We start from the raw sequence: 27,626 nt of genomic DNA, 5'->3' as shown, positions 1-27,626 counted from the left end.
TATAAATGAATCCCACCATCGAGTAATTTACTGAATTGGGTCAAGTCAGACACTAACATAACTAAGTTATGCCCTTTGCTAAAGGTGCTTGGTTTTGACCAGATTATACCTAATTTTAGAAATCCATTATCACAAATGCAGGGGATACATGCATCCAATAAATTAAGACTATATAAACTCCAGTCTATAAAAGGAGTGTACCTCAAGGCTGTTAAAGGGGCATTGTGATAGGGCAACCCTGCCTCGGGTGCCATCCAATGCATGACAGTTGTGCTGAGCCTGGTTCCCTTTTGCTCACCCAAAGGTACATAGTCTGACTTCAATTTATTCATCTACACCAGTGCTATAGTTCCCCAAAAGCCTGGTTGTAAAACCATTCTCCAGTTCCTGCAGTAAAAATACATAGTGTGTTTTTCCATTCCCATCTCCAGGGACATCTCAAGTCACCCATAAAAGAGTCTATCAGCACTTTGTTCTCAGTTCCTTATGTCTCAATTCAGGGCCCCGGTCTCTAGCCCTCTCTGTCTGAGCGACCAGTCTTCCCACAGCGCTTCGTGGAGAGGGTTCTCCCTCAGACAGCGTTCCACTCCCAGTCCTCCCTGCCTGCACCTCCTAATTGTGCTCAGGGGACCCACCCTCCTGCTTCCCCACACCAAGCTGAATCTCTCACTTTTTTCTAGAGGCCACTGCCCAAGCCTTCTGCTCATTAGGAGTCCTTGCTTTGGTCAGTTCCCACCAGCAGTTCTAGCTCTCATCCACATACAGCTGTCACTTTTGCGGCTCCTGAAGCTATTCTCCAAGCAGCATGCCAGCTCTGACTTGCTGCCTGACAATCTCAGGCAGTGCCAGGCATGAAGTCATCAGATGGCATCTCAGATGCATCAGTAATAAGCACAGTCTAAATGTCTATGTAGTTAGCCAACTACTGACAATGGACGTATTCCAATGACCTTAGTGAAAGGTTCCCTAAATTCCATTACCCTAAGCTATCCAGTTCCCTCAGAAGAAAGAAACAGAGGAAAGGACTGATTGATTTAAAATGTGGATAACAAAGAACAGAAAATTCAATCCACTGATATTGGGGTATCTGCAGTGTTACCCTCTTGTAATTATGAAACCACATCCCTTTTTGTTTGTTTTTTCTCAGATGATGATGCAGAGCTGTGACGTGAGGACTATATCATTTATGCACAGTTTAAGTTAGTGTTTCGGAAAGCTACAGCCACTGACTTCTTCTAGCCTGATAATCAGTTCCTTATCTGACTCATTCTTCCTTTTTTGTAATGTTTTGCTTACATGCTTTTGGCAGACATACAAATAAATGTAATTCACATATGACTACAAATCTTTATTTCTATTTACAAAAAGTAAGCTCAAGATCATTAAACAAAGTGTTCAGATGCAAAACATAACCTGATGTAAATGACATATGTAACATTCTGCATTTAAAATCTTTTAAAATGGTACACTAGAACCAGAGCAAGCAGATACGTAAAGTCAGAACTAAAGCACAGCCTTTTAAAGGCTAAATACTCATCATACGAGGTGCAATACTCATGGACATCAGCTCTTGAAAGAGGAGTTTACAGGCATATGGCATTCGCACCAAGGAAATCTGAAAAGGAAGTAAGAAAATTTAGTACATGGCATCTTTTTAAAGATGAATTTCACTCTACCTACCCACTAAGTAAATAGTAACATTTTGGTTCCAAAATTACAAGGCTATTTTTTTTGGTCTAGTGCTTCATATCAAGTTATATTTTTGTTAGCCCTTTAGGGAAAGTCTTTACAATTCACCTTGAAGTGATGACTGATCACACTCCATCCAGGGTGGCATTACTTTACTCAATAGTGTTGATATGTTCCTCTACAGGGTCCAGACCATCAACACTATTTATAATTTATCATCATTTTAATACAGTAGACTTGTCCTTCAATGGTCAAAATCTGTAGACAAAAGATCTCTTTTGCTCCTATCGGTCAAGATATTTTATTTGTGCATATTAACTATTACGAGACAATTACGCTCTTTAGAGGTTGAAGGAATAACCGAGTTATGGTAGAGAAAAACAATCCTGTTTATACTTGAATATAAAATTTCCATATTAATTCAAAACCTGTGATTTCCCTCCCCCAGCATGTCAAATATGCGACAAGTTAGTTTATTCCTCTCCCAACCAAAATATAATATTCTGAAGAGTTATAGTGGCAAAGCCATGAAATCATGAGTTTTACAGTATCACTTTTTTCCCCAAAAGTTAAAAGATTTAATGTTCACTTTTAGTTAAGTTCTCTGAAAACCCAGTATTATAAAATAAATAAGTGAAATTTCCTGCCAAATGACACAGCGAGAACTCTGGCAATTATAGGGAAACATATGAGTGAACTCTGACACTTGGCCCATTTGTTATATAGTAACTATTGGGTTAATTTTGGGGTTTCTTTTACCACTTGCTCTCTTCATCCTCACTCACCATCATACTCCTTTAATCACTGTTTGTTCTTGACTGCAAGTAGAAATATTTGCAGAGGAAATCCATACATACCTGTGTTTTATTACGGCACCCCCTGCACTCGTACGTGTGTGTCCTTGTGTTAGCTATTGCCATTATTCCACAAAGATTGCAAACGTGAACTTGGTATGGGTCTGAAGCCTCAAACAATCTCTCTCTCAAAAATTGAGCTGCTCCATGAGCAATCTGACAGTCTCGCTCCATTTCTCCAAAACGAAGGCCACCATCGCTATAAGGGGGTGGGGAGGATATTGTGTCATTAAGTCAGAAATTATGATTCCAGTAGCTAATATGGAAACCTAATTCTGTACAAATACATCAGCATTAGTACAAATAGGTGCCTCTGTACCCAGCAAGTTGTCATCTCTTCTCCCAAAAATACGATCATTGGGAAGAAGTCAGCCACATTATAAAACTACTGCTCCCACTAGCAGTCACATGACTAAGAAAATTTCTACAACGGATGACAATATATAGTGTTTGAAAAGACAAACCACAACTTCACAACAAACTAAGTCATGTTTTATCTGTCCAAACCTAAGCACACTACCATCAGCTCCAAATGGGTGGCTAATTGGATGAGCCAATTAAGATACAGCTGCACAGCTGAGGCAGCTAATTTTTCTCTGCCTTAGCAACCCAACTGTGAGGCTTCAAGGACACTCGTAAAAAAGAAAATCCACAAATATTCTTACCGAGATCTACCTTCCATTGGTTGCCTGTTAAGAATCTGAATTGGCCCTCTTGCACGAGAATGAATTTTGTCATCTACCATATGTTTCAACCTCTGGTAGTAAGTAGGACCAATGAAGATTTGTGATGTGATTTTGCGTCCAGTGAAGCCATTGTAGAGAACCTGAAGTAAAGAATACAATCACTGAAGCATAAGCCTAAATTTGACATATTAACAAAATTTATCAAAAAACAGACCAATAATCTTTAGCTATATTGGCATTTTGAACACTATACCTCATTTCCTCTCAGATGATAGCCATAATCTGATAATAGATTGGAAATCTTCTGCACATTGACAGCATCATTGAAAGGTGTAGCATCACCAATTTCTCCCTTGTTTGCCGATACCTATGGAGAAAAAGGGTTTCCTGAATACCATGAACTTTTATAGACACAAGCTGTGCATTCTATATGAGAGTTTTCAGACAGTACGCAGGATAACTTGAAAAAGCTAACCTACTCCCCCGTTAATATTTCAGACCCAATACCCAAGACTGTAACCTTAACTTTCTAATGCAGTGGATATTTTTCTGTTGAACAAAACTTAGATGCACAAGTTACAGGTGGGATTTTCAGAAGCACTTAACACTAGCCTAACTCTGTTATTTCTTTCTTTTCCATAGATTAGGAGAATGCTTAGGGATTTTTAGGGTTAATTATGCTTGTATGGTAATTCTGTCAAGAAAAGCAGCACAGAAATTCTGCTATAAACACATCGTGGTTTGACCCACTGAAGATAGCACTCTGGCTTCTCCCTAAGAAAATTAATATACCTTTTGTTTTGTTACTAGATCCTCAAATGGGAACTTGATTATCATTCTTTAGTGGGTTAACAAATACCGGGAACTAGCAGATCAGCTTCTCCACAAGGTAAAACAAGTGCAGTTTGCTTCTCAGATTTTAGCTACACAACATAAACTGTTCTCCTTACCTTCCCTTGAAGGCATTCAATCAAGTGACCAATTGTCATACGGGAAGGGATGGCATGGGGGTTGATGATTATGTCAGGTGTGATACCTTCACAGGTGAAAGGCATATCCTAAAGCAGGAAAGAGATTCTCATTATGCCCCGTGAGAAGCTAGGGAGTTCCAACAAAATAAAAATCCAGTTCAACTTAAGTGACTCAAAAGACATTTTAAATAAGAATTGAACAGAGGTTAAATTGAAATCAATATATTAAGGTAACTTATTTCACAGGCAATCCACATTAATAGGCAAGTTTCACTCTACAGTGAAAGACAAGTATAAGAGAGAAAACGTTGCTACCTCCTGTCTGTACTGGATACCACAGGTACCCTTCTGACCATGCCTGCTGGCAAACTTATCTCCAATTTGTGGGATTCTCACAGAGCGCACCTGGAGGCAACAGAAAACATCAGATCAGTGACTTGATACTCATTTTTTCCTTTTTTTTTTAAACCCAGAAGCCATAGAAACTGGTACTCACCCTAATTTTGCAAAACTTGTATCCTTCCTGATTAAGGGTTACCATGACCTGGTCTACAATACCAGTCTCACTAGTTCGTAGGAAAGTGCTACAGTCCCTCTTTGTGTATCGTCTATTAGTGCTTTCGAGTTCATCTTCATTCTCAGGCAGAGTTACCGTTTTGCCAATGATGACATCATCTCCTGACACACGTACACCAGGTGCTATCAAACCATCATCATCTAGTTTGTCATAGATGGCATGCCTCATACCTGAGATTAAAGACAAATGAATTCAGAGCCGAAAATCCTTCAAAGTATTTCTACAAAAACATTAAGGATCACGTTCTCAGAATAGTAGACACCATATTTGCATTCTGTGTCAGTATACTGCAGTGTTGTGAATTCATGACATATTAGTAAGTGCAGATTCTACTATGAATGTACATGCTGCTAACATATCCAGAAAGGGAATTTTTGTTTTTTACTGACCATGCAAATTTCTTTGTACCAAGAGCACAAATTTATCAATCATTTACATGTTTACAGTGCAATATAAATAGTCAAATATAGTAAGGTTAACATGAAGGACTCAGTCTGATGAAGTCTGGCTGTTAATTGCAGGTTTTGTTTCTTCCATCTGCCAGCATCCCTTACCCTGACAAGTTTCACGTGTAGGTTTTTCAAAAACTTCTTCTTGGTCAAATCCTTTCTTGGACTCTTGTTCTTTATATGAGCGATAGAAAACAGATCTGAAAAAAAATTTAAAAAGAAAAACTTGTTTAGATATCAGTGTTCTTTTTTAAATTGTATGCTATAACCATATCTAAATCACAATTGAGGCCCTTTGTTTTATTGATTTTAAAAAAGTTGGGGGTGGTGGTTTTTTGTTTTAAACTGATTTTCACCCAAATTTTGGACCACTCAAGTGTATCAAAATACTGATTATGTTAAAAAAAATCTGATTACATTAGATAGATGGTGTTTGTTAATAAAATTAGTCTAGGTGTAAATGTGAGGCTGTCGAAATGCAGCAACGTAGTGGAAAATTGTGTGCGCGCGCACATGCAGAGTGTTAATGTGTAGTTTATGCAGTAAGCCACAGTATTAACTCCTTTTATTTATAATACACTTATTTTTCTGTCTGTTGCTTTTTTTCTGTCCTTTTGTTCCCAAATGTTAACCTAATATTTACCCAGAAAACAGAAGTTAGTTTTTTGCACTGATTTTCACCATTTAATTTTTGTAAAAGTGAAATTCCCAGGACATTTTAAACAAAATAAAAACTGAAAACAAACAGCCCTGGCTCATAGCACAGTTGAGTTAGAGTTACCAGTAATGACAAGTCTGAAAGAATGCTCAGGCCCCATGCAAGAAGTTTTTACTTGGATACTACACTATGACTTCTAGAGCAAATCAAGGAGAAACAATGAACCCCACAAAGGACATTTTGACGTCACTTCTCAGAATAAATCTGTGAAATGTCTACAAATAAACTGCTGGTAGTGGTAGAGGGTGGTAACTTTGGGATCTACTATACGTCTTACAAAAAAAGGGAATTGTGTTATCCCTGTGTTACGACCCAGACCACTTTACTCATACATTTCACCCCTTTGTCTGCCTTTTAGCTTGCATGTTTTGATGTCACCCCATTACCTGAATGCTAATGTAAACAATGACATCACCACTGTACATATATACTAAATCATCACGTGTACAGTAATGAGTAATTTAAGAACACCTTTCCCCCCTCCAGTATCCATTAAGCTGCACCCACTGAAGTACACCTCCGGTGCACTAGAGTGCTTTGGTTTTATTCAGGTTATTCCGTTTTTATTTTTCTCTTTTTTTTTTTTTTTTTTTATAGTGCTGCCTTATAGGCTAGTATATGGATCCCCAGTTGTACTTGAAGTTTAAAATTTTTTTTATTTTTAAAATGTGCCAGTGAACATACCCAATGCTCACTTTGGGCAGTAATTATTAAAGCAATCCATAAAAATCCAGCACAGCTTCTCATTCCTTATTCTACATAAGTAAACGGATGTGAAGAAGCGAACGTGCCTCTTTAAGGTCTATCCAACCAAAAGTAGAACAGAATGTGGATCTAGATAACCAAAAGACAAACAATGAATGTGTCCATTACATCATTCAGGTGTAATTGCAGCAAAGTGGTGATAGGTCACATCACTTCCCTAGCTAACAATAGGATTATCTTGGGAAGCTCAAATGCCTGGCATCAAAGGGCTCACAAAACTTGACAGTTCAAGAGAGAAAACATCCAAATCCTATTACATTTAATCTACATACAAATATGATTCAGTGCAGTCAGCAAGAGGAGGAAAAAGGTTGGTTGGGAAAGTGTGTCATGTTTTTAATTTTGGCCCTAGTTATTCACTGGAGTGGTTACTTTTGCATCTTCTTGCTATGGCAGTTGTAAATTCTGTAAGTGACTTTTTTTTTAAAAAAGGTTGAAAAAGAGCAACTTTAGCGGATTGGGCCAAAAGAAATCTGATGAGGTTCAACAAGGACAAATGCAGAGTCCTGCACTTAGGACGGAAGAATCCCATGCACCGCTACAGACTAGGGACCAAGTGGGTAGGCAGCAGTTCTGCAGAAAAGGACCTACGGGTTACAGTGGACGAGAAGCTGGATATGAGTCAACAGTGTGCCCTTGTTGCCAAGAAGGCCAATGGCATTTTGGGATGTATAAGTAGGGGCACTGCCAGCAGATCGAGGCACATGATCGTTCCCCTCTATTAGACATTGGTGAGGCCTCATCTGGAGTAGTGTCCAGTTTTGGGCCCCACACTACAAGAAGGATCTGGAAAAATTGGAAAGAGTCCAGCGGAGGGGAACAAAAATGATTAGGGGACTGGAACACATGACTTATGAGGAGAGGCTGAGGGAACTGGGATTGTTTAGTCTGCGAAAGAGAAGAATGAAGGGGGATTTGATAGCTGCTTTCAACTACCTGAAAGGGGGTTCCAAAGAGGATGGATCTAGACCATTCTCAGTAGTACCAGATGGTAGAACAAGGAGTAATGGTCTCAAGTTGCAGTGGGGGAGGTTTAGGTTGGATATTAGGAAAACCTTTTTCACTAGGAGGGTGGTGAAGCACTGGAATGGGTTACCTAGGGGGGTGGTGCAATCTCCTTCCTTAGAGGTTTTTAAGGTCAGGCTTGATTTAGTTGGGGATTGGTCTTGCTTTGAGCAGGGGGTTGGACTAGATGAACTCCCGAGGTCCCTTCCAACCCTGATCTTCTATGATTCTAACTGTACATTTTAATATACTAGTAACAATACGCAGTAATCAGCTGTTGGTAGTATTTTAAAATGTATGACTAAGTTAAAATTTGTCCAGAGTCTTAGAAAAGGCATGTTATGTCCTTTAGACATCTGAATAAAAACTGGGAAAGATTTAAATCTTCAAATGAGTAAAAACAACCATATAATTTACATGAGCAATTTTCTACAGTTCAAAGTTCAGGAAAACCATACCTGAAAAAACCTCTATCGACAGCAGAACGGTTCATGATGACAGAGTCTTCCTGATTATAACCGGTGTATGACGCAATGGCCACAATTGAGTTGATACCTATAATACAATAGAAGCAAATGTTTAAAGGACCTATAGCTCATATAAGCAAGGTTTCTTCATTCAAAATGAACTGTATTCCATATATTTACACTGCCTGGACATTAAAGCAAATCTCCACCACACACACACACAAAATAGAGGCCATGTAGTATTGAATAAATACAAAATTGGAGTATACTGTAGATTAGAACTTTCAATACAACACTGACCCCTTCTGGAGATCTAACAAATGCTGACGAAAAATATACTATTTCCAACAATAAGAAAAGGAGTACTTGTGGCACCTTAGAGACTAACCAATTTATTTGAGCATGCTCAAATAAATTGGTTAGTCTCTAAGGTGCCACAAGTACTCCTTTTCTTTTTGCGAATACAGACTAACACGGCTGTTCCTCTGAAACCTATTTCCAACAATGTAATCTGTTGGGGGAGGGAGGAATTATTTTTAACATATTGTAGCCTCAGCAGCTATGCTGAGAGTATTTCCTTATAGCTGGTGATGCCCAGATTACAAGGCACAATAATGTGAATGACCAGAAGTTACTACTAAGCACAATCCTAGTTACTTTTCACCATAATGAATGGTCTTTAAATATTGATATTTGTGTACATTTTATTTAATACGTTTTAGGTTTGCTTATTAACCCACAACATACCTGCTGGCAACTCTCTAAATCGCAAGTACTCCATAGAGCGTGTAGTCACAAGGGGTTTTTGAGGGTAATACAACACATGGGCTAGTGTATCCATACGAACATGAAAGTTTGTAATATAAACTCCCATAGCCTGTTTACCCATAGCAGACTGGTATGTGTTCCTAGGAGACTATGAAGGCAAAAAAAGAAGCAGTGTCAATAGAACATCTATTAAATTCTTCATGCATATACATGTCTACATATGTTAAAACATGCTTTTTTAATTTTCCTTTTGTAATATAGTCTTAACTTTAAAAGCAAGAGGCCTAAATAAATAAATACCGACCTGGTTGTGATCAGGGAAAGGAATAATAGATGCACATACTCCTAGGATCATGGACGGGTGAATCTCACAATGTGTGTAAGTTGAACAGTATGCCACTCCTTTCTCCTGCAAGTCATCTGGAGTCATTGCCAGCATCACAGTCTCCTCTTCTAGCGTATCAATGTATTCTACTACACCGCTGGCCACGAGATCCTGCCAACTAAATAATCAAACTGTCTCAATGCCTTACTATTCAAAGTAACCTTTAATACAGGTTTCATTAGCTATGTCAAAAAGCAAGACTTATCTTGTTTGTAATTAGGGAATACGCCACTGCCTTGATTTGACACAATTATGCTCTATTGCGATTATAAGCAACGCTGTGTAGAACACACAAAGTAGTCAAGTAAGTTTTTAAATACAAAGGTGGCTTGCAGATTCAGCTGACTTCAAACAAACCCTGAGAAGCATACATTTGGAAGAAAGAGCAAGACATTTTTCATGTTCTGGGGAGATTTCTTACCTGTAGTTGTTGTACTCTCGTTCTTTTAGTTGGTCAATATGCCTCTTCTTCAACAGCAGCTTTTGTTTTTCCACAATTAAAAGTGGCCTGCAGATTCTGCCAGCATCAGTATAGATGCGGATTTCTCGCTCCCTAATATCCCTGATCATGGAGACCTGCGTATGCAAACAATGAGAATTAACGGGCACGCACATTTGAGGTTTTGTATGAACCGTGGAATGAGAGTCATGGTGTACACAGCAGAAGCTATAACCAAGTGAAGTTCCCCAAAGTGGGAGCCTTTAAGCTACCGTCTACAGGATGCTGCGAGAACCAGAGTGCTCCACTGAACAGGGTTCCGATTTGAAAAGGGCAGTTTTCAGCTAAATTCTCTTTAAAAATGGTTTTAGGTAACTAAGCCTTTGAAGTATGATCAAAAAGAATTTCCGCTTGTACTCATACTTTCGAAAGGTGTGTTCTGCCTACTACATTCCATCCTTCGCAGCTAGAATTTACATGGTCGTTCATTCAGAAAATGTACCTCTGACACAATTATGTCCATCTGACGACGTAATTTTCTTAGTGTGTTCATCAGCTGTTCTGGATCTTTGTGTATTCCTACCCAGCAGCCATTAACAAAGATCTTGGTTGCACTATGAAAAGAAAAGCCAGAGTTACATGAAAAAGCGGTTTTGAATTAAAAAAAGTTTAAAATTATTCAGAGACAAACTCATTTATACATACTCTGCAATGGCTGCTGGAGATATTTCTTCCAGATTTTCCATACTCCATTCTTCTAAAAATTCCAGAATCGGAGATGGCTGAGACCCCACAGAAATGTAAGCCATCAAGGCTAAGTTCTTCACAAGTCCTACTGCATGGCCCTAACAAACAGATTTAGTTTTGTTGTAAAAAACAAATCAATATGCCTTTGAAAAGACTAGACAAATAGTTTCCAAGAAAACACATACACAGAATTGATAGTGGATTCAGACACACAATTACTTTATTAGTTAAAAAACATCTTATGCCTTCACTGCAAATTTAATTTTAAATCTGAAATATTTGAAATTAAATACTGAAAATAAAATGCAATTGCACATTGACATACTGCAACAAATCTGCAGTGTTAGATTACCATAATACAAGCAAATATGCTTTTGGAATACATTAGTTTCAATGTAACTTGTGTTACCTCTGGAGTCTCAGCAGGACAGACCATTCCCCACAATGTATTGTGCAGCTGTCTGGGCTTTGCTAGTTTACCATCTCTACCAATTGGAGAATTCAAGCGTCTCAAGTGGGAAAGTGTGGATGCAAAGGTCAGGCGGTTTAACACCTAGATGTAATTGTAAGTTTTTAAAATTAGACACCCAAGTGGTATTCTTCATTTCAAACCAAAATCATTTACAATTTGTTAGTCTTACTTATTTCAAAATGCCTACTAGAAGGAAGTCAGTTACCACCTAAATTGACAACTATCTTTATGCCTTTCAACAAAGTAACAACAAACAGAAATTAGTTCACCTCATCTCATCTTAGACTAGTGTGAGGTCTTGTCCAGGTCACCCAAAACTGTGAGCCACTGTATTACCACTCTGCCTCAGCAAGAGTTAGCTTTGCTGCTGCTAAGCTCTGTGTTACCACCCTGACACATCAGCTTGTCTGCCTTACCAGCAAACTCTTCACGAATCTGCCAGTCCAAACTTTCCCTTGCAGGTAACAGTGAACCCAAGTTCCCAAGAGATGTATTTCTGCAGTGTCCAGTCCCTCTCACTGAACATTCACAGAAGTTAAGTTTGCTGCCTCCGAAGAGGCAGAGCACACAACAGCCTGTTACATTAGCTGAAGACTCACACTTCCATTTTAAAATCACAGAGATGGTTCTGTAATAAAACAAGAATGAGTTTATTAACAACCCACATAGACTTACCTGAAATCACTTAAGGGTGAAAGAGATATGAAAGGTTACAAACAAAAAAACCAAAACAAAAACACACATTCTACTGACTAAAACTTAACTCTGGCAAGTTACAATCTTTGTGTGAGCAGGTTTTTCCACCTACAGTCAGTTCCCAGAGACTTCAACTTCTTTGACTGAAGGATCCAATTCTCCCAGAGTTTGAGCGCTCTGGCAACTTTTGCCCCTAAGATGATGAATCCCAATTAAGTAATCCCTGTTTCTTCTTGAATTTCCCTAAACCCATTGTCTGTTTAGCCAGAAAGGCTTTCTGGGGATAGAGCCTCCATCCCTTGTCATAAATCATTAAGTGGCATCTCCCCCACTTGCTAGTTGAAGGGCTTCATTTATCTGATATATAAACGTACTCTCCCGGTTTCCGGCCCCACCTTCCTCAATTTACATTGGAGACAGTCAAGCAGGCGAAACAACACCCCTTTGTCTAGGACAGGCTGGGCTTATGCACTGCTTGCCAAAACACATTTTAAGAACATATTTCCAGCACACATCTATAATTCTTTGCACACTACCCGTCCACATATCACACAATATTAACGACCAATGTGTTACCAGTTTGGATAGGATACCTTACATGACACCTTTCAGATACAGATTATGACAACAGTGTGTTGGGGCAAGGAGTGCATCAGGTGTTCTGCATTATGGTATGGTACACCCGTTGCCAGTTGGCACTGAAGGGCTCCCAGAATCACAATTAGGTTTCCACTTAAGATATTACGAGACTGGCAGAACTTTTACCTGTGTGCATGTGGGTGTTCAGCAACTTCTATAGTAGGGCTGACCCTGAAAGAACTCTGTTCACCTTTAATATATACCAGTAATGATCTGTAGTGACCACTCAGCCAACGTAAAAACCTCTAATGTGACAGAATCTTAAAGAGAGAGTTTTTAATACAAGCATTCTGGATAGGTGTACAGAAGCTTTTACAAGACAAAAGCTATGCTTTGTCTAAGACTTATTTAGCTAGGTTACCTGAGATACTCCTGCTCTGGCCTGATGAGCTTTCTTCTGATCACCCCAGTTTCCAGTAGCCAATGAGTATTTCAAACCATCTGATATAATCCTTGTTTTAATTGCCAGTTCCAAGTTAAAATCTTTCCCTCTGTCAATAAATTTTTGTGCATATATTCTCACTTCTTTGAGCAAATTCTTAAACATTCTGTTAAAGAAAGCAGAAAATGTAATTGTTAGAAGCCAGGAAAGGTAACTGTAGTAACATTCTGTAGCAGGTCAATTTAATCAAACAGATTTATGGAGAGTTTTTGAAAACAGGACATAGAAAATAGAGGTGAAATGCTTCACAGGAGTCAAAACAGAATTACATTTTTATATGGATAAGGATTCCATCCACAGTTACATTAGGCAGCATAAATATAAAGGCATATAAACTCCTCATGCTACAGGGCATAAACCAGCAACTAATCACCTGGAGTTCAGAGAAGTTTCTTCCTATGGACAGAAAGAAAATGAGTATGTGTGGCACCTTAGAGACTAACAAATTTGAGGATAAGAGTCTCTAAGGTGCCACAAGTACTCGTTTTCTTTTTGCGGATACAGACTAACACGGCTGCTACTCTGATTCCTATGGACGGGTTATTCCATAATTGTACATCCTGTACCTTCCCCTGAAGAATCCGAGACTGGCCATGGACTGAGAGGATATCAGAATTGAAACAATGGTCTGTTCTAGTATGACAGTTTTACATTCCCAACAACTATTACATGAAATCAGACACTTTTTAACACTGGAATACCATTTAATACCTACAATTTTGTTTATCATGCTTACCCTCTGAACAAGAATGCAAGCAATGGCCCTGCTAGATCAAGTCTTTTGTTGCCATAATGATCTCTGTCATCGAGTTCTCTTCTGCCCAGAGCTGCCAGTAGTAATCTATGAACCATATATCTAAAAAAATAAAAAAAGAGACACCTTACTTTGTATTCTAATTAGAACCAGACATTCATTCCGAAGACCAGACAACTATTTACAGGACATATACACTAGGGGTGCCGATGAATTGTCAGTCCTAAATCAAATGAAATTATTGCATTTCTAAACACAGACCTCTTTACCAGGTTAATAAGCACAAGTCCTAAAAACCCACTGCTTGTTTAAGTCAATGCAGACCGGAAAGGAGAATTATCTTTTTAAACAATCTACCCCACTTTTGGATTGGACCTTCACCTGGCCAATCAGTGTGCTTTTCCCCTGTCTTGTATTGTCTAACTTAGGCCCCAATTAAGTCAGTGGGGCTCTGCATGAGCATGGGGGCCACCAACTGGCTGAACTGGGGCCTTGGGCTCCCCATATAGGGACTGACTGCTTGTATACCATTAGGTACTGAGCAAGGTGATACCACCCAAATAATTTTAGATAACCAAGAATACACTACACGGCCTTACAGTCAGCCTGCACAACTACACTGTCAACTCAAGCAATATATTAACAATACAGTAGAACCTCAGAGTTATGAATACTAGAGTTAAGAACTGACCGGTCAACCACACACCTCATTTAGACCCAGAAGTATGCAATCAGGCAGCAGCAGAGATTTTAAAAAAGCAAGTACAGTAGAGTATTGCGTTAAATGTAAACTTCTAAAAAAATAAAGGGAAAAAGTTTAAAGAAAGATTTGACATAGTAAGGAAACTTTTTGTGCTTGTTTCATTTAAATTAAGATGGTTAAAAGCAGCATTTTTCTCCTACATGGTAAAGTTTCAGAGCTGTATTAAGTCAATGTTCAGTTGTAAACTTTTGGAAGAACAGCCATAACATTTTGTTCAGAGTTACGAACAACCTCCATTCCTGAGATGTTCGTAACCATGGAGGTTCTACTGTAGTGTCTTTATTTAGGTCCCTAACACCACATTCAACTTAAATCCACTCATTATTTCTGCCATTTCAATGCTGCAAGGATTGTGTTGCAAACACTACAGGGGAAAGTAACTATTAGTACTATTTTGAAGATTGTGGAAACATTTCTACCAGTCTTACATTTCATAAATATCTAAAACTAAATTTTTGAATCAATTCTGACTTGACAGTTTCCCTTTCAGATGTATGACACAGCATTTAAGACAAAAAACAGTCATACCCCAGAAAATAGGCCTTTTTGGTTTCACAAAAGTCACTGACACCAACATGTGGAAGCATTTCCTTCTGTAAGACTTCTTTTGCATACTTAATTCTTTTCTCTTTGGTAACACCAGGCTTTGCACCTCTTGACCCGATGAAGTTTAATGCAACATTCTGTTCCTGGATGACAAATGCTTCATCTAAGGAAGGTTTGACCTAATGCACAAAAGGAAGCAAAAATCATTGCATCAGAGGGGGGGGGGGGGGAGAGGAGGAAATCCTGAATCATCCATAGATGATTCAGGATTTCAGTTATGTAGCTGTTTATAAAAAATATTTTCAGGAAGTTCTAGTTAACTACATTTTAAATAAAAATTCCAAAAAAAGTTATTTTTTTCCAGATATAATTCTCCATTATACTGCAAGAGATTTTTTTTTAAAGGGGCAGCAGGGAACGTCCGATATTCTAGAATAAGACATTAATACAAAAGTGGCAGTGCATGTAGAATTATTTTCTGAAGTTACAATTAAGCAGGTTTCATTTAAAAGTAAGATTTAATAGGTGATGACAGTTTAAATAAAGCCTTCATGTACTAGGATATTAATACCAAATTAGCTAACATGATGACAGTCACCACAGACAATGCACCTCCAAGTAAGAAATACTTCTAAACCAGCAAATGATGATTGGATCTTTAAAAAGTAAAAATGTTCACAGGATTGTATCATTAAACATGATTTCAAGCTACTTCACAGCTGAGTAATGGGATTTTTTTTAATATAAACAGTACATACAGATTAGCTTTTTGTAAAAGACAACTGTGGATCAGTGTGGCACAATAGGCAGTGCACCAAAAGATAGTTGAGACAGACAGACGTGGGATTTTTTCCACTGATTTCAATGGGAGCCGGATCAGATCCTGTAACTGAATAGTAAACAGCGCTCTTCCATTCCCACACAAGCACTTCAGGTAAATGTACATTTACCATAATTGTTTTATTCAGAGAACTTTTATTACTTTAACCAATGCAAAAAAAACCCCTAACATTTAAGATTCAAGTGGTACATGAGTCTAAAATTACAACTGGGATATGGACAGGATGCTTTGAATATAGTAGAAGTAGACAGACTTAGACTTTAGCTCACTTAACACCATGACACACACCATTATTGAATATACATTACCATTTCCATCATCTCAGGATCTTCAAAGTCATAAATTATGTGCTCTAAAATGTCTCTGTCAGATACAAAACCTAATGCACGGAAAACAATAATGATGGGCACTTCTTGTTTGATATATGGAAGAGTTGCTACAATACGCTGACCAATAGCGCTCTTCTTTGCGCCCTAGAGGGGGGACAGGGTAGATCAGTCTCAAATGCATTTGATTTCAAACAAACCAACTTTTTCTGGACTTCAAATGGCTTGAATAAAGTACTTATTCAAGAGATATAAGTATGGTTTTTGAAATGGAAAAGAATTACCATGTACAAAACCATAAATATAAATAATTAGATTAAGTCTGTCTCATTTCTAATACATCTGTTTTTAAACTATTAATGCCACAGAGCAGCTACTGAATAACATTTTTCATCTTATTCAAGAGGTTACAATTATATACATTAGATTTGAAAATCTACTCACAAATACCTATTTGATTACACTCTTCAAAGCATTACATCAAACACACAGTTTCTCAAGAAAATGAAACTTAAATACCATAAGATACTACATAAAGAAAAATCTCCAAAAAGTCTTAGAAAATTTCAGCCCAAACATAAACCAAATACACCTCTACCCCAATATAACGCAACCCAATATAACACGGATTCGGATATAACGCGGTAAAGCAGCGCTCCAGAGGGGTGGGGCTGCACGTTCCGGTGGATCAAAGCAAGTTTGATATAATGTGGTTTCACCTATAATGCGGTAAGATTTTTTGGCTCCCAAGGACAGCGTTTTATCGGGGTAGAGGTGTATAAAATATCTACCATTATTAAATTAATCAGTCATGCATACCTGCCCTCCTCTGGCCAGCATGCTAACCCATATAGTACTAGTTGGTCTAGAGGAATTCTCCAGGCAGGATCTACATTCTCCTGTGTAAGCATATTTCGAATCTTTCTTTGCAAACACATACACTGTGTTTGTAGCCATCTTCTCTTGAGCAATCAGAACCTATATTGGAAACAAAGCATTGTAAATAACCAGGTAAGAGAGTATGCTTACAGTAAGTAAATATAAACATGCAATACCTTAAGATGTTTTGTTTTCAAACTGACTTCAAACCCATTACTATTTTTTGTCAATCTGCCAATCTTGTTCTTACCCAGCTATTAAAATCTAGCTTGTACTGTACTATCCTTATTGGCTGTACAATAGCATAATAGTACTTGTTAAGCTCTCCACGTAACTATATGCACATTGTTATTTTGCTAAAGGCTGCTCATTGTACTAGTGTTTTTCACCTTTAGAAGAACAGAGTTCTAAGAAAATACCGTGTAATAGTATTACTTAAGATAGCACACCAGAAACAAGGGACACTCCAAGATCACACGGTTTTAGAACACATTTATTGCATTTTCTAGTAGTGATGCATTTAGATACCACTCCATAGGGGTCTTAGAATGCCTTAAGGGTTAGCATATTGTATCTGAAAAGCAACTGTAAAAATGGCATCAGAAGATTCTGTGTCTGTTGTGTCTTAATTTCCATGTCAAATGTGCTTAGTGCACAAATAAAGAAAATTTCAGCTGCCAGCCCTGAGAGTCAAATTAGGTTCTTTTTTCTCTCTCATCACACCAACAGCAGAGATGCTGAGGGTCAAATTATGCCCTCACTGACAGCTGTACAGTCACAGTGCCTTCAACGCATTTACATAGGTGCACATTAAATGAACTTGGCAAACAATTTAATGAATGAGGCACATGATGAAACAATTTACTTTACTACTTATGCTGGTTCTGCTGAATAAGAGTAATAAGTAGCAAATACTTATTTTGTCACTAAAACAAATACATACAACTCTGAATAACAAGGAAAAGGTTTGTTTTTATACTGCCACTTTTCAGAGTTAGACCAGCACTCCAGTGTTAGAACTGGAAACAAAATTATCAAAAAAATGTTTTAAGTAGTATTCCATAAAACAGAGTTTTTGGATTGGTAGAAAGAGGAACACAGGTCATATAGAGCCATTTCAATGTGTAATTTTCAGCATTCGTTTTATAAAAAAAAGCCACACCACACAACATTTCTTCATGTGAAATCTAATTCTTTACCTTTTCTGATCCATTAATAATGAAATAGCCACCAGGGTCAAGAGGACATTCATTCAGTTCACAAAGATCACGATCAGTCAAGCCATTCAACAGGCAGTATGTTGAACGGAGCATGATAGGAATTTTTCCTATAAAGGTTTTCTGATGCTGTGTCTGTAACTGGTCCTCTCCTTCTTTAATAACTGTTTTAGTTATGTCCACATACAAGGGAGCAGAATATCTATGAAAAAGAAAATACGACATGACTATATTATAACATTAGAATCATAGATTAGGGTTGGAAGAGACCTCAGAAGGTCATCAGTCCAACCCCCTGCTCACAGCAGGACCAACCTCAACTAAATCATCCCAGCCAGGGCTTTGTCAAGCTGGGCCTCAAAAACTGACGGAGATTCTATCACCTCCTTATGTAACCCATTCCAGTGCTTCACCACCCTCCAAGTGAAATAGCTTTTCCCCCAATATCCAACCTAGACCTCCCCCACTGCAATTTGAGACCATTGCTTCTTGTTCTGTCATCTGCCACCACCGAGAACAGCCTATCTCAGTGGTTCTCAAACTTTTCTACTGGTGACCCCTTTCACACAGCAAGCTTCTGAATGTGACCCCCCGCCCATAAATTAAAAACACTTTTTAAAATATTTAACACCATTATAAATGCTGGAGGCAAAGCAGGGTTTGGGGTGGAGGCTGACAGCTCGCAACCCTTACCCCCCCCCCATGTAATAATCTTGTGACCCCCTAAGGGGTCCCAACCCCCAGTTTGAGAACCCCTGGCCTATCTCCATCCTTTTTGGAACCCCCCTTCAGGTAGCTGAAGACTGCTATCAAATCCCCCCTCACTCTTCTCTTCTGCAGACTAAATAACCCCAGTTCCCTCAGCCTCTCCGCATAAGTCATGTGCCCCAGCCCCCTAATCATTTTCGTTGCCCTCCACTGTACTCTTTCCAATTTGTCCATATCCCTTCTGTGGCAGGGGGCCCAAAACTCGATGCAATACTCCAGATGTGGCCTCACCAGTGCTGAACAGAGGGGAATAATCACTTCCCTCAATCTGCTGGCAATGCTTCTACTGATACAGTCCAATATGCTGTTAGCCTTCTTGGCAACAAGGCCACACTGTTGACTCATATTCAGCTTCTTGTCCACTGTAACCCCCAGGTCCTTTTCTGCAGAACTGCTGCTTAGCCAGTCGGACTCCAGCCTGTAGCAGTGCATGGGATTCTTCCATCCTAAGTGCAGGACTCTGCACTTATCCTTGTTGAACCTCAGATTTCTTTTGGCCCAATCCTTCAATATGTCTAGGTCACTCCGGACCCTATCCCTCAGCATATCTACCTCTCCCTCCATCTTAGTGTCATCCACAAACTTGCTGAGTGTGCAATTAATCCCACCATCCAGATTAATAAAGATGAACAAAACCGACCCCAGGACCGACCCCTGTGGTACTCAGCTTGATACAGACTGCCAACTAGACATCGAGCTGTTGATCACTACCCGTTGAGCCCAATGATCTAGCCAGCTTTCTATTCACCTTATAGTCCACTCATCCAACCCATACTTTTTAAACTAGCTGGCAAGAATACTGTGGGAGACCCTATCAAAAGCTTTGCTAAAGTCAAGATATGTCATGTCCACTGCTTTCCCCATATCCACAGAGCTAGTTATCTCATCATTGAAAGCAATCAGGTTGGTCAGGCATGATTTTCCCTTGGTGAATCCATGTTGACTGTTCCTGATCACCTTCCTCTCCTCCAAGTGCTTCAAAAGAGATTCCTTGGGGACCTGCTCCATGATTTTTCCAGGGACTGAGGTGAGGTGGACAGGTCTGTAGTTCCCCAGATTCTCCTTCTTCCCTTTTTCCAAGATGGGCACTATAGTTGCCTTTTTCCAATCATCCGGGACCTCCCCAGATCACCACGAGTTTTCACAGATAATGGCCAATGGCTCTGTAATCACATCAGCCAACTCCCTCAGCACCCTCGGATGCATTAGATCCGTCCCCATGGACTTGTGCATGTCCAGCTTTTCTAAATAGTCCTTAACCTGTTCTTTCACCACTAAGGGCTGCTCACCTCCTCCCCATGCTGTGCTGTCTAGTGCAGCAGTCTGGGAGCTGACCTTGTCTGTGAAGACCGAGGCAAAAGAAAGCATTGAGTACTTTAACTTTTTCCACATCATTTATCATTAAGTTGTCTCCCTCATTCAGTAACAGGCCCACACTTTCCCTGACCTTCTTGTTGTTGCTAACATACCTGAAGAAACCCTTCTTATTACCTTTCACATCCCTTGCTAGCTGCAACTCCAATTGTGCTTTGGCCTTCCTGATTACACCCCTGCATGCTTGAGCAGTATTTTTATACTCCTCCCGAGTCATCTGTCCAAGTTTCCACTTCTTGTAAGCTTCCTTTTTGAGTTTAAGCTTACCAAAGATTTTGCTGGTAAGCCAAGCTGGTCGCCTGCCATATTTGCTATTCTTTTGCACATTGGGATGGTTTGTTCCTGGTGCCCTCAATAAGGCTTCTTTAAAATACAGCCAGCTCTCCTAGACTCCTTTCCTCCTCTTATTAGTCTCCAAGGGGATCCTACCCATCAGTTCCCTGAGGGAATCAAATTATGCTTTTCTGAAGTCTAGAGTCCATATTCTGCTGCTCTCCTTTCTTTCTTTTGTCAGGATCCTGAACTCTACCATCTTACGGTCACTGCCTCCCAGACTGCCACCCACTTCTATTTCCCCAACCAATTCTTCCCTGTTTGTGAGCAGCACGTTAAGAGGAGCATGGCCCCGAGTTGGTTCCTCCAGCACTTGCACCAGTAAATTGTCCCCAATACTCTCCAAAAACTTCCTGGATTGTGTGTGCACCGCTGTATTGCTCTCCCAGCAGATATCAGGGTGATTGAAGTCCCCTTGAGAACTAGGGCCTGTGATCTAGAAACTTTTGTTAGTTCTCTGAAAAAAGCCTCATCTACCTCATCTCCCTGGTCCGGTGGTCTATAGCAGACACCCACCACGACATCACTCTTGTTGCTCTCGCCTCTAAACTTAACCCAAAGACTCTCAACAGGCTTTTCTCCAGTTTCATACTGGAGCTCTGAGCAGTCATACTGCTTTCTTACATACAGTGTAACTCCTCCACCTTTTCGCCCGCGCCTGTCCATCCTAAACAGTTTATACCCATCCACGATAATATGAAGATAATGCATTCTGAACTAGAGAAAGCATAAAATAAAGGACTGAAAGTTATTCTGAGAAACTGTTGGTACTGTTAAATTATATTACTTAGTAATAGTGTGTCCGTGATCTTTTGTACTTAATACTCAAGTAGTTTGTTTTAAATATAGGGAAGTAATTCTTCATTTTACAGGGCATAATTAAAATTAGAGAAAATCCTATTAATTTAGATTGCAGATGTGTTCCTTCATGGTATCCAACAGCTGCTAAGGAGTTTTTTCTTACGTAAGATTTCTCAATCTGGCTTCATTGGGCATCATGGGTGAAGGTGCACCATCTCTTTCCCAATGCGTAGGCTTGGAGAGATAGATTTGTTCAAACTTCAGCAGATATCGTGGCTGAAAATAACCCAAAATAACTAATTTTAATAATCAGAATGGCAAATCACAATATGCATGAGAGAATTTTAGAGCTTGTTTAATACATATACAATGCCACACACAGAGATCCCAATTCACAGATTAGAGAGGTAATCCCTTTCTATAGGTCTGTAGACAAACTGCACTTACAACACTTCACTGGATGCCTCATTAACACAGATGTAGGATAAACACAAGAGAATTCAGAGAAAAACAAACGATTAAGATCTGGAAAGGTTGATCCTCATGGAAAAGTCCTAAATATAAACAGATTCTCTTAGCCATGACTAAAGATATTGGGCAGGAGGGAATGCAAAAAAAAAAAAAAAAAAAAAAAGAGAAACACAAGACAATCTCCAAGTAGTTTGAAGATTTCATAACACTAAAGAGGGAGAATAGTTATTTAGCATGCTACAAAGGGTTATTCACTAGCAAGAGTGTGATAAAATTAAAGAAAGTTTTAGGAAGATTACCAGGAAAAGTTTTCTGACAACAAAATCTATTAATGACAGGTGCAGTGATAGAAGCAGAATTGTTTATTTACAAACCAGACAAATTAGGAGAAAAAATATTGTAGGGGGCAATCCGGCACTGGCTTGGGTTGAGAATGGTGGTGGGAGAAGCAGATTAAAGTCCCTAACAGGTCTTGCCCTTCTCACATACTTCTCTATGGATTTGCACACATTTGCTGAGATAGATGTTTTATTGTCTAGTAAGATCAGATCACATTACAAAATTATTTTGCCTTCAAGATAAGACCATTAATATTTACTGGGTCAGCAAGAAAATATGTAAATATGAATTTATAATGGTATTAAAAATCTACTAAGATACAAGAACTTCAAACTTGAAATCACAGTATTTCTTTATTTTAAAATATATCCTGTAAGAGACATTAAATATTTACACTGCTTTGTTACTCCCAAAAAAGTCTAAAATCAGAAGCACAAAAAAAAGAGTCCTGGAATTGCACCACGGCACAAAGCCGGGACTATTTTATTTACATATATTTAATTATTGTGCATATAATTGTAGCATCTCAAAGCACTACACACTACCAAGCGGTAGATGAGAATTTGACTCCCCATGACTTCTTGCAGGTGGTGGAAAAGAAGACTAGGACTTATGTGAAGAGGACACAAAATTGCAGACAAAAGCCTTGTGTCAGTGCAGCAGCATCTTTTTCTGGATTATCTGGTGATCCCCACATTGCATAAACTCTGGTGGGAGCAATTCTATCCATCCATCCAGCAGTAAGGCATAAAAAGACCTCCCGGCAAGAGAACAGGGGAAAAATGGAGAGAGAAAAAAACCTGGACTTCAACAAGGTGCACATTCTCCTTTTGGCCACTTCTTATGTCCCAAGTATCAGTTTCCTTACTCAGCTGGCCAGGGCACCATCAGATATAGATGCACACTGAACTGATCTGGTAATGGAGATGGATAGTATAAAAAGAAGAAAACCTAATTATAGCTGCTTCAAGAGCTGTATTTCAGATCATAAGCTGTTCAAGTTTTCCCACTGTGATTGTCTGTTTCATGAATGACTTCTGACAGTTTCTAAATCTGTTAAATGTAATATAGTCAACAGTGGAATTCAAGTAATTCTCTTTTAATATACTTATTGTTTGCATTGGTTTACTATAGCCTAACATTAACAATTTTATTTATGACTGAAAGGGCACTTTCATTCCAATCCCTATTATGGATAGCTTACATTTTTTTCAGCAAGTTGCACCTTATGATGAAATATTTCATACTTGGCTCAGAAGATTTGCTTTAGTTTTAGTATTTGTACTACCACAGCACCTAGGAACCCCAGTCATGGAGCAGGACCGCATTGTACTAGGTACTGTACAAACACAGAACTAAAGGAGGGTCGCCCCACCCCAATGGGCTTACAATCTAACTAGAAATCTATTTAGTTATTTCTCTGCAGTTGTTACTCTGTGTGAGGATAAGTTATCTTTTGGTTACTAAAACTTGTATCAAGATCTTCATTTTTCTCCAGCCAGCTTTTCTTTAAACTTGATATGAACAGGGTCCAGAAGTGTAACATTCACTTGGCCTAGATTGAAAGCAATGTTTTGAAATTAAGTTCCAGAAGTTTGAGAATGGCATTCTGATTACATGTAGCACATCATGCTTCTGGAGTTAAGGAATACAATTTGATAACATGTGCCAAATGAGAACAATAGAAGCTGAGCCCTTTGAATATCTGGCCCCAGCTGTGGGTGCTGAAAATTTTTGAAAATCTAACATGAAACGAACAAAGACTAAAAAAATTGATATTTCTCACCCTTTATAAAGTTCATTATGGACATACCATTTTTGCCAAAAATGTTTGGCGTTTCAACTGCTTTAATGACCCATTCGTTTCCCCATTAGTAGCATTTCTTTTTAGCTATATCATGCGCTAATTGACTGGATCTGCTGCTGCAGCCTTCAGCTGTTCACCTGCAATAAGAACTCCCAGCACAATTTTCACATCTGTATGATTAAAAGAATCAAACTCTGCAAATGTCCCTCTTACCGGTTCTTCAACTTCCCCTGTGGCATGCTGAGCTTCAGCTTGTAGATCGATAGGTGGTGCATCTTCTACAATTCTCTGCACAGACATCTGAATGAACTCATCAAAAGAATCCAGCTGTTGTCGGACCAACCCCTTCTCATCAAAATAGGAGCTTAGAAAAAATAAGGCATATTCAATTAATCAACAAAAATTCTCAGTTTACATATCCATAAACTATGTTAATTATCAGGTAATGTTTAAAAATTCAAGATAAACATACTGTAATTAATCAAAGGATATTATTGCTACATGAAACAAATATCTGCTTGTATTTCAACATTGTGCTGTGAGAAGAAAACAATTGTTCCAAAGAAACTTTCAAAAAACAGACAGAAATATTTATGCCCAGATCCTGCAACTTTGTTCCCTATTGACTGACTTGCAAGAAGCTGTGGGATCAGGGCCTTAACTTACCAATTCACTATGTTAGCATTATTCTTAGCAGTAATCTTATAAATGTACCTCTACACCCACAAGCAATAATGGAAAATATTGTGTTAATGCTGAATTTGCTAGGAAAATGCTTTCAGACTGTCTAGGAAGGCAATGACTTACAAAACCATCGACCTTTGGCCATTTATACACAGGCCCAGTGGTCTCAAATCTTATGTTCTCTCTTTGTAACCGTTCTTTCATTCTTAAAGAGAAAGCATTTATGATTCTGGACATGAAATCTTGGAATTTTCATCACAATAAGTTAGGATATAATATTTATTAGTATTAGGTGTTTTAGCTAAGCGTACACTTGCCTGATTACTTCACTATTCTTAACATTTCTTAGAAAGTTTGATAGTTACCTAATAACTATCCAGCATGCTTCTTGCCATAAATCTGGAGTGATTTCATCATCATCTTCATCATATTGCATATCTACCAAGAAAGCAGAACACTTAAATCAGTCTTTCTATTCATTCATGTTTTCTTTGGCTGTATATAGCTTCTAAAGACCCAATGGCTGCACACAAATACATTATTTTTCTAAAAAAAAAAATGAGGAGTACTTGTGGCATCTTAGAAACTAACAAATTTATTTGGGCATAAGCTTTTGTGGGCTAAAACCCACTTCATCGGATGCATGCAGTGGAATCTAGTGAGCTTAATAAAACCTGAAAGAGGGATAACAGGAACGAACACAGCCTAGTGTCAATACTTGGACTGTGAGCTCTTTGGGGCAGAGACCATCTTTCATTCTGTATTTGCTCAGTGCTTAACACAGTGGAGTCCTGGTCCATGTCTGGGGCTCATAGACACTACAGTAATAAAAATATTGTAATTTATTTGTATCTGGAACACAGAAAAGTTTTATTACTTTACTGGCCCTTGAGAAAAAGTAGGCAACCTATGAAGGCTTATTATAAACAAGAACTTTTATGGGAACAATAGGATTCAGTCTACTTTGTTTCCTAAGGTTAAGCATCTGTTCCTAAACACTTTACCACCACTCAGCAAAATACACATGATAGCACTCAAAACTTGTGCTTTCCTAGAATAGCAACTAATAAATCAGTTTGAATTCAATGCAAAGCTCATTAAAGTCAAAAGAAAGATTTTTATTGACATCAGTAGGCTTTGGATGAGGCCCTTTATGCCTTTGGTAAAGATCAATTAACTTTCAATTGTATCTTAACAGATGTTTCAGCTTCCTGTTTATTTAGGAACCACAGACAAGTTATTCCAATATCTAAGCATCTTTCAAAGTTTTTGTTACTCTAAAACACATTTTTCACTTGTAGCATCAAGAACATTGGACACTCATGCAGGTTTTTAAGCTTTGCCCTCACACTTTTTAATTACCATAAAATACTAAAATTCCCTATAAACATACGGTCAAAGGTTGAAACTTTCAAAAAACAGGAGCCCAATACTTAGCTCCATTTTTCAAAGCACCAGTTTCCCCATCAGCTACTTTTGATTCCAGTGGGAGCCACTGTGTGCTCAGCACTTTTGAAAATCAGGTCACTTGTTAAAATGCCTAAGGTCGAGTCTACACTAGATTCACAGATTCCGAGGCCAGAAGGGATCATTCTAATCATCTAGTCTGACCTCATCTAGTCATAGAACTTCCCTCAAAATAATTCCAGGAGCATAAACCATCTTGAGTTAAAAACTGCCAGGGATTAAGAATCCACCACAACTCTTGGTAAACTGTTCCAAGGGTTAATTACCTTTACTGTTAAAACCTTTATTTCCAATCTGAATTTGTCTAGCCTCAACTTTCAGCCATTACATCATGTTAGACTTCTATTTCCGAGACTGAAGAACACATTTTCAAGTATTTGTCCCCATGTAGGTATTTACAGACTACAATAATCACCCCTTTGTTCAGCTAAACGGATTGAGCTCTTTGGCCCCATCACTATTAGGCTTGTTTTCCAATCTTTTAAACATTCTCATGGCTCTTCTCTGAACCCTCTCCAGTTTAATAACATCCTTCTTGAATTGTGGGCACCAGAGGTGGACACAGTCCAGCAGGAGTCATATATAAAAGTGCCAAATATAAAGGTGAAATAACCTCTCTGCTCCAAATCCCCCCGTTTATGCGTCTCAGGATCGCACTCTCTCTTCGCCACTGCCCGGCAGGGTCAGCTGACCAGTCACCACATCCCCCAGCCTTTCCGGGCTCTCCGCGTCCCCGCTCAGAGCCCCCCAGCCTGTGCTCTTGCTCCTGGCGATAAGCACGGACACTTAGAAGGGACCTGGAGGTACAGCTGCGGCTCCTCCAGCGGCCCTCCCCGCTCCGCTCCCAGCCCCGCCGGGGTGAAGCGCAGGGACTCGACCACGCTCCCGGCCGCACGGCTGCGCGGCAAGGGTTTGCAGGCCCGGCCCGGCCCGGCCCGGGACCCCAGGGGCCTGTGGCCCGTGCCCGCCCCCCAGGGGCAGCCCTCCGGCGCCGAGCTTCCGGCTGAGGTGACGGGACCCGCCGCCAGGGCATGGCTGTGGCGCGCTCACCCTCGTCCGCGTCGTACATCTTGGCGGCGCGGGGCGACCTCAGCGGCAGCTACCGGGACGGACCTGTCCCCGCGATGGACGGACGCGGAGGCTCACGCGCATGACACTAGACCGGACTGCGGTCGCGCACTATTTCGATCCCGCCTCCTTATCGCACTGCGGCTGCGTGCGGTCCAAGATCTGACTACGGCTGCGCAAGCTATGGGCTGGCCTCACCCACTCCAGTTCGCACTGCGGCTGCGCGCGCACTTCGCGCTATGGTCCTCCTGAGCCGCCTCGTGACCAGTTCTTGGGGAGACTCGAGGAGCGCGCATGCGCGCGGCTCAGGCGAGAGTGACGAGTGAAGTGCGGCATACGCGTGCGCCTTGGCATCGTGTCGCGCGGTGCCCATCTTTTTGAGGTGGGGTGGCACGTACCATTCTCCCAAAATAGGGGTG

General features: G+C 39.6%; 2 protein-coding genes across 4 annotated transcripts in view; one reads left to right on the top strand and one right to left on the bottom strand.

Moving 5' to 3' along the window:
- Nucleotides 1-1,335, top strand: part of IGFBP7 (insulin like growth factor binding protein 7) — an 81,673-nt gene extending 80,338 nt beyond the window's left edge. For both annotated transcript variants that reach the window (XM_075127418.1, XM_048847165.2), the window contains one exon: nt 1,148-1,335. The gene's annotated coding sequence lies outside the window, so the exon portion shown is untranslated. The remainder of the gene's footprint in view (nt 1-1,147) is intronic.
- POLR2B (RNA polymerase II subunit B) lies at nt 1,334-27,348 on the bottom strand. 2 transcript variants are annotated; one of them, XM_048846870.2, is made up of 25 exons: nt 27,190-27,348; nt 25,038-25,110; nt 24,202-24,352; nt 21,535-21,647; nt 18,078-18,297; nt 16,819-16,977; nt 15,982-16,146; nt 14,815-15,011; nt 13,506-13,625; nt 12,689-12,875; nt 10,930-11,073; nt 10,479-10,618; nt 10,276-10,387; nt 9,756-9,910; nt 9,254-9,452; nt 8,929-9,097; nt 8,173-8,269; nt 5,332-5,426; nt 4,697-4,947; nt 4,516-4,605; nt 4,180-4,287; nt 3,483-3,596; nt 3,209-3,369; nt 2,547-2,742; nt 1,334-1,615 (listed from the first exon to the last, which is right to left on the bottom strand). In XM_048846870.2, the coding sequence occupies exons 1-25, from the start codon at nt 27,206-27,208 to the stop codon at nt 1,526-1,528; spliced, it is 3,525 nt and encodes a 1,174-aa protein (XP_048702827.1). In that variant the 5' UTR covers nt 27,209-27,348; the 3' UTR covers nt 1,334-1,525. The 2 variants fall into 2 exon arrangements, with proteins under 2 accessions (XP_048702827.1, XP_048702829.1); XM_048846872.2 differs by lacking the exon at nt 15,982-16,146.
- Nucleotides 27,349-27,626: the final 278 nt, after the last annotated feature.

This window comes from Caretta caretta, chromosome 4 (genome assembly GCF_965140235.1).
Source record: "Caretta caretta isolate rCarCar2 chromosome 4, rCarCar1.hap1, whole genome shotgun sequence".
Classification (NCBI taxonomy): Eukaryota; Metazoa; Chordata; order Testudines; family Cheloniidae; genus Caretta; species Caretta caretta.
Note: the sequence above shows the minus strand (reverse complement) of the source record. Positions and strands in the feature narration are given on the sequence as shown.